The 8,075-nt window shown below is 32.6% G+C and overlaps 1 protein-coding gene across 1 annotated transcript; it reads right to left on the bottom strand.

Moving 5' to 3' along the window:
* Nucleotides 1-6,515: 6,515 nt before the first annotated feature.
* Nucleotides 6,516-8,075, bottom strand: LOC132036446 (protein translation factor SUI1 homolog 2). The gene is made up of 2 exons (XM_059426789.1): nucleotides 7,919-8,075; nucleotides 6,516-7,099 (listed from the first exon to the last, which is right to left on the bottom strand). The coding sequence occupies exon 2, from the start codon at nucleotides 7,026-7,028 to the stop codon at nucleotides 6,690-6,692; it is 339 nt and encodes a 112-aa protein (XP_059282772.1). The 5' UTR covers nucleotides 7,029-7,099; nucleotides 7,919-8,075; the 3' UTR covers nucleotides 6,516-6,689.

Below are 8,075 nucleotides of genomic sequence, written 5' to 3'. Positions count from 1 at the left end.
TATGTTTTTGAGATCGTTCTAACTGTGATTAGACGTACAAATAACTGCAACATATCTGTTTTTGTGCTCGTTGGTGGTTCCGTGTTTGACCAATCAAAGATGGAAACAGCAACTTAGTGAGGAGTAGGTGTTTTAGCTTGTTAAGTTGTGAGAACCTCTCTTTTAATACAATAATAAAGCTTCCAAAGTTATGTGGTAAGTGTTAGCTTGCTTGGTGACAAATGAGCGGATTTGATTAAATTTGAACGGGTCAAAAAAGATTGAATTTATATAAATCAACAGCTCGTTAATCCCTGCTCTAGTGGCGTCGAATGAGTGGATTGGATTAGATTTGGATAGAGTTAATATGAGTTGAAGCTATACAAGTTAATCCTCTTGAAAGTTACTTGGTTGAGATGGCCGAGTCAAGATAGGTTAAACAGTGAATCGCGGTACTTTATTTCTTACCAAATTTGATTTCTGATTTCTTATTTGTTTTTTTGTTTCTTCTAAAACAATAGCAAAGTAAGCTTCCAAATTTAATTTCTTTGTTTTTCTTTGGCTCTTCTGATACAATAGTAAAATAAGCCTTCCAAAGTTATCGTGCCGGCGAGATTATTCTATACTCAATAATTGAAACTGAAATGGCACTCAACAAAACACAATAGCATCTACAATTTAGTTTTTTAAAGAGTCTCGTTTAGGGAGAGATTATTCTCTCAATAATTTAATGCTTTTATATTAACTAGTGAAAGTGTTCGCGCGGTGATAAAAATTTCCCCAAACTTGCATCTTTATAAATTACATGTGCTCTATAGTAAAAAGTAAAAATATACAAAAGTTTGTATTGTCACCTATCTTATAGCTTGTTTGGCCAAGCTTATTTTTCCCCCAAAAGTACTTATTTTTTCAATAAGTGCTTATTTGAAAAAAATGAGGTGTTTGGCCAAGCGGAGAAAATAAGTGTTTTGGGGAGTAGCGAGCGTTGCTTTTTAGAGCGAAAAAAAAACAGCTTTTGCTCAAAAGACTTTTGAAAAGTATTTGAAAAAATACAAATAGAAGCACTTTTTAAAAGCTTGTCAAACACTAATGACCGCCAAAAGTTTTTTAATTAATTGACCAAACACAAATCGATTTTTGCTAAAAGTGCTTTTTGAAAATTTTTAAAAAAAAATACTTTTTAAAATAAAGAAATTTTAAAGTTCTACTAAATGCGCTATTAGAGACCTCAATTTATGATGCCGGAGGTACCCTCTTTGACCAACTATATAGAATATTCTAAACACACTACTCCCTTTAGGCTTGAGTCCTTACTCTTTTTTATAGAACTAGGAAATACTTTCTTATTACAATTACTATAATGCTGTGTAATTTTGGTTCTATGTAGTCCAACTCATGAACAAACATTACTTTTTTCATCACAATGAAAACATGTAACCACTTCGGCCTCATCCATTCACCGAATATTGTTCAAACCATAATACAAAGTTCTCCCTAATCTTGACATTCTAAAGTCACGTGAAATTTCTCTTTTTTGTTGTAGTTTAATTTTGTGTATCACCGGCAGATGAGTTGTTATGTGTGGTTTTTAAGCAATTTTTTTTCCATTGAATGTCTGTGGTAATGTTACAACAATAGCAGCAATCCGCATTCTTAAATTCACCTCCTGATCTTTTGATTCTTTCTTTATTTTTCAAGTAATATTATAAGATATAAATGGAGAATTAGATCATCACCCCCTCTGTTATGTTGATTTGTTTCCCAAACATGAAGCTTTTGATCAGTTTGTGTTCATGACAATAAGATATCATATTATTTTTTACCTTTGCTTTATCTTTTTGGTTAGCAGAATTTGTCATTTTATGGCAAAGACTACCGAGATTAAAATTAGTAAAGATCTCTAATAACCAGTTTTGCTTCATGCATTCAACCGATTTTTTTTTTCATTAACTTATGTTTTTATCTATCCCTTTTATGTATGTATGCAGTTGTTATGATACATAAATGATCAAATATATCCTTTATGTATGTTTTCGTTGAATTGATAGGTCAAAAACTATTATGAATAGCAGGAAGAGCTATAATGCAGTAAGTCTCTTTAACCAATCTAATTTCTTTTATCATTTATGTATGTTTTCGTGAAATTGATAGGTTAGAAACTATTACGAATAGCAGGAAGAGCTATAATGCAGTAAGTTTCTTTAACCAATCTAATTTCTTTTATCATTTATGTTTTCGTGGAATTGATAGGTTAGAAACTATTATGAATTGCAGGAAGAGCTATAGTGCAGTAAGTCTCTTTAACCGGTCTGATTTCTTTATGTACTTTATTTTTAGATTGTGTCGTCATGCTACACTGTTATTTCATCTACTAATTGGTGATTATATTGTCATAAGTTTTAGTTGGCACAAGACTTTATTTTGGCCAAGTTACTAGAAAAATTGTACGTTGAAAATAATAACTAATGGTTGAGAAGTCAATATGTAGTTTCTTTCTTATTGAATTAATTTTTGTGATCAATATTTATTATCTTCAATTAGCTATGCTTTCATTTTATGATTCAAACTCAATTTTCAACATAATTATATTTCTTTTAAAAATATTAGAGATCCTTTTACTTATACGGTGTAATTTCCGACGAAGGGATTGAACCCCCTTAACATTACTTAGTTCCGCCAATGGTATAGAACTACCACTTCCACCGCTTGTTGACATGGGGATAAAAGTGCTTAAAACGACCTACAAGAAGGGTTTTGGCCATGACAGAGCAGTTGAAGCGATAAAAAGAAATATACCCAGGAACGTCATCAACAAATTAAAGAGATATTAGATTGATGAGATACAACATACTATATCATTATCTCATACAACAAAATATCTGTAATTACAAATATAACATCTAGAATTACAAAATATAATATATATATAACTAACTTAGCTAATTTATTAGTTTTTGCATGTTAAGAAGATACCTCATTATTTTGAATTCAACTATATAGTTATTGTTAACCAAATTGCATGTTAACCAAAAATCAAACTACATAAGTATTAAGCAATATGAAATGATCAACATATAAAAAAAAATGCTTCTTTTCTGGGCGCATTAAAAGAGGACAGTAATTTGACAACGATAATCACCTACTATTGTATAATGCTTGTTTCATAAGGCTTCTCTATACTCAACAATTTAAACAGCAATTACATACATGTTGTATAGTGCTACTTCCATATGGTTCTGTTATTGCTCATATTGCTTGTCCCAATGCACTGAAAATTTTATGAATCGGCTACTCCTTTGTAGTGTAATATACATCACTTTTTTTTTTTAAGAATTGGAACAGTAATTCGCCTTTTTGTGTGAACCATAAAGTTGTTGATCTATGGTTTCTTTTTCGCGATTATAGTTCCATTTGGACTCAATAATGGTGAGCTCATACTTTGCTCCCTATAAAAATGTTACTGCCTTCTCTACTCGTCATTACTCATTACTTTTGGCTCTCAGCGCTACACAAAGTGAAAGGCCAGTTCCTCGGTAAGCAGCAAGGGAAAGAGAAGGAGCTCAGGTCGCTACTGAGAGCATTAAACGGACCGTCCATTTTGGTGACAGCCTTCATGCAGAAAAGAAATTGCCTATTAGACATAAAGCATTTATCTTCACATAATAATATCATTATTCATTGGTAAGGGTTCTTTTAAGTTAATAAGATGTTAGTCATGTGTTTGCAATATATTATCTTAAGTCTTTTTGTAAAAAAAATTATTTACTAATATGAAGATTTGAGTAGTCTAATTCAATCTTCCAAAATATATTTGTTCTTAAAAAGTACACACTCTTTCTTTCTTTTTCTTATGTTTTATATAATTTTTTACTTTTACACAGAAATACACGGAAATACAAACTCCGGCAGAGTTCGCGTTTTTGTAATACACGGAAATACATGGAAATACAAAATCTGGCAGAGTAAAAATAGGTTGTATTTATGGAACAGATTCTCTTCTTTCATTTTAAATGGTAAGTCAAATATAATCAACCATGTATCACGCATAACGGCTGAAGTTCCATAACAACTCACGTCTCTCTCTCTCTCTAAATTACTCCATTCCAAACTTTTTGAATTCAAAAAACTCAGCACAATAATTTTCCAAAAATACTGAAGTCTCCCAGAATACATCGAATTGTTGGATTCATCAAAACATAGTGGAGTAAATCCTTTAAATACACGAACGAGTTGTGTATTTCATTGTATTTATATACTAATAATCCTTTTATTTTCGATGTATTTAACTGTATTTCAATGTATTTGGATACATTGTTCATTTGTATATAGATCATTCAAACAACACATACAGTCAAATACATCTAATTTTCCCAAAAATACAATCAGCCAAATATATTAAACTTATATTTACACTAAAAAAAAGGACGAAATACACTCAAATACACTCAAATTCTGAGATATAAAGAGATAAAAGAAGGAGAAGAAACCATGGATTCCGATCAAATCTTAGGTGAAATACAAAAAAATACACTAAAAAATGATGAATACACATTTTCTCCTTCGAAATACAAGCGCATACAAAAAAATACACTATATCCAAAAAAAAATACAACCACTGGAAAAAACCTCCTCATAACCTCAAAGAAATTTCTCGTAACCAAAAATGCAGGCGGCACCGGATCGTTCGACGACAGAACTCCCTCATAAGCTCATTATTTGACTGATCAATAGGCAAAGCAGGACTAACGTACCTAAAATCCCTACCACCAAACCACATCTGCAATTTTTTGGGTGCCATTGACACACCTCTCTACATCTCCCGGATTACTGAAGTAATTGAATCGAATTTGAAGGACAAAGCAGAATCTTCCATGGATGAATATGACTCATTTTTACTTCAAACCGCAAAGTATAGTGAGATCAGAGAGAGAAAGAGAGGGGTGAGATCTCACAGATCTGGGGAGGGGGGGGGAGGATAGGTAACTGGAGAGAGAGAAAGAGGGGTGAGATCTCACAGATCTGGGGTGAGGAGATGAGTAGCTAATGGACCGTGTATTTAGGAGATAAGGAAACATAGTAACTGCAATATAGTTGGGTAGCTATGAAATGTAATTGTAGAATAATATAGCTGATAAATCCAATATTAAATAAGGTAGTTATTATTCATAATTAAGTCTTAGGGGTAGCCATGACAAGTAAATTTTCTTAAAATATAATATAGAAAAGGGCCAGAAATGCCCTTAGGCATAAGTGAGCTAAAATAGTTCATCTTGTTTGCATGGATTGTCTTTTGGTCTTTAATTTTTATCCCTCAAATTGCTTGTCTAGCCGAGTTTCAACTCCCACTCAATAAAAAAAATAATAATAAGGTAAAGCTTCCGCGAAACCTCTGCCTTAATGCTCAACATTTGTCAAAAATTAGATCTATTCGGGCACAAGTTAAACCTTAAGATAAATTTTTACCTAAAATTAGGCCTTCAGGCAAAACTTTTACCCGAATAAGCCTAATTTTTGCCCGAAAAATTTGCCTTAAGGCCTAATTTTTGCCCAAATATACCTAATTTTGCTACGCAACTCTGCTTTGCGATTAATTTTTTGGACTGAGTCAGAATTGAAACTTAGAACCTTCAGGTATTAGGCGAAGGACAAAAAATTAAAGACCATCCCGAATAAGGACAATCATGCAAATTGCCCAAAATAGATGGAAGAAAGACATTTTTAGCCCAATACAGGGATGAAAAGGGTATTTTCAAACCTTTTTGATAGCCCAAGAGTAGTATCTCATTGACTGTTCTGCAACAGCTGGCTGCTTAGCTTTTGGATTTAGTAAGGAAGCTTATTTCATTCTAAATCCTACTTAATTCCCCTGAATTATCTCTCAAGAGCAATTTCGGGTGATTTCTGTTGAGAAAAGGCCATAAATAGTCCCTGAATTATGGGAGTAGGTCTAAAATGGTCCCTGAACTATACACTTATCGGATTTAGTCCTTTAACTATTTAAAAACTTATCAAATTTGGTCTCCGTCTATTTTTTTATACAAACAGCGTACAAACTCATAAACCTTCATGAGTTTATGAGACCGTCGGTTTTTTAAAATGACACCATCGGTTTTTAATTTTTTTTTTTTTTTAACAAAACCGATCTACTGGGTCGATTTTTCGTCGATTTTAACCGACGCAGTCCGTCGGTTACGAAACGCGAGAGAGATCTTGAGGAAAAAAGTTGAGGTTAGATAACGAACTTGAGGAAAAGAAAGCAGGGAGAGAGAAATATAGGTCTGAGAAATGGTTTAACGATTAATCCATGATGGTTTATGAGTTTGTACGTTGTTTGTATAAAAAAATAGACGGAGACCAAATTTGATAAGTTTTTGAATAGTTAAAGGACTAAATCCGGTAAGTGTATAGTTCAGGGACCATTTTAGACCTACTCCCATAGTTCAGGGACTATTTATGGCGTTTTCTCGATTTCTGTTCTTTAGGTTTACTGTTTATACTCAACATCTATGCAAGCTCTACAACTGTACAAGTGCAGATAAACACAGGCACAACATGAATTGCTTTAGAAAAACAAATTTATTATTATGATCTGAAAACAGAGTACAACCACAATTCAGAAAGAAACCCATGGCAAGATTTCATGGGCATTAACCAAAAACCAACCCCTTAACAACAACTCCTATATTACTATGCTTCAATGACACCACAACTTAGAAACCATGAATCTTGATCTGATCCTTTTTGGCAACACCTTTAGTCACAAGGAAATGAGAAACATTCTTCCTTTGATCTCCTTGAAGTTGTATCACTTTGCCAAGCTCCTTATCCTGCACAACATTACCGTTGCAACAAAACTCTTTTTTCAGGTCTTTGAGGATTTTTTCGTAGCTGTATTCTTTCCTCAAACCTTGAACTGTTGTCAAACTTTTCTTTCCATTCCTTTGTTGTATGCGAATATGAACATACTCTTTTGCTCCAGGTGCACCTGAGTCCTTAGCCTCAGCAAATGGATCGAAAGCAGATGGAATCTGGACGTCGGTATCAACCATGTAACTAATTGGAAGAGAACTTCTCACGCTCCGAAACCGAAACTGAAGCTTGTAAATTGATCACACAAAAGCTGGAAAAAAAAGAAAAAAAAAAAACTTCTTTAATATGGAAATGATCAAGATACCAAAAATCCAACTACATCAGTATGAAGAAAATATGAGATGATCAACAAATCAAGAATATTCCAACTAAATAATAACATAATCATACATATAATAAATCCAATATCATAATGAGATGCTCAACAATATCAAGTGATCCAAACTACATCAAGTATTAAGCAAAGATGAAATTATTAACACATGAAAATCCAACCTCATAACTATTAAGCAATATGAGATGATCAACACATCAAGAATCCAACTAATAATAGCTTGAACAACTTATAAGAAATCCATCTACATGATGAGATGATCAACAATTCCAGGCAATCCAACTATATAACTACTTAGCAAACATAAGATGATTAGCCTATAAAAGATCAAATTAAACTATTAATCAATATGAGATGGTCAAGATCAATTATCCTAGAGGGTAAATTGCAATTCATCATTTGGCTTTAACTACTATAGAGATAATTTAAAGACCAAAGATCCTTAATTTAAAGATCAAAGATCCTAACTTTGATTGATGGAAATGATCCAACTACAAATAATCCAACTGCACATACAGGCAATTCAAGTTTTAACAAAGTCAGCCTCAAAACCCAACTAAATATCCAAAATTTCAGCTGAAAGGGACTACCTAACTATAATAAAGATGATCCAAGGATCAAAATCCAAACAAAAATATAAAATATTAGAGCTGAAGAACAAAAAGGCAATAACAGGCAACAATCACAGAGCCAAAGATTATTATTAGAGCTGAAAAAAAAGAAGAAAGAACTAACCTTTAAAAGGTTAATCAACTAAATCAAACACTGGATGATGTTAGAGGAGAAGAATAGGCTTTTTATTTATAGACAAAAAAACTAGAAATTGTGGCGGTGCAGGTGGGGTCACAATATTCGCAGCCACATAATGTTAATTAATCTTAAAAGTCTTATT

Source organism: Lycium ferocissimum, chromosome 11 (genome assembly GCF_029784015.1).
Source record: "Lycium ferocissimum isolate CSIRO_LF1 chromosome 11, AGI_CSIRO_Lferr_CH_V1, whole genome shotgun sequence".
Lineage (NCBI taxonomy): Eukaryota > Viridiplantae > Streptophyta > Magnoliopsida > Solanales > Solanaceae > Lycium > Lycium ferocissimum.
The sequence above is the reverse complement of the archived record's forward strand: the minus strand, read 5'-3'. Positions and strand labels throughout refer to the sequence as shown.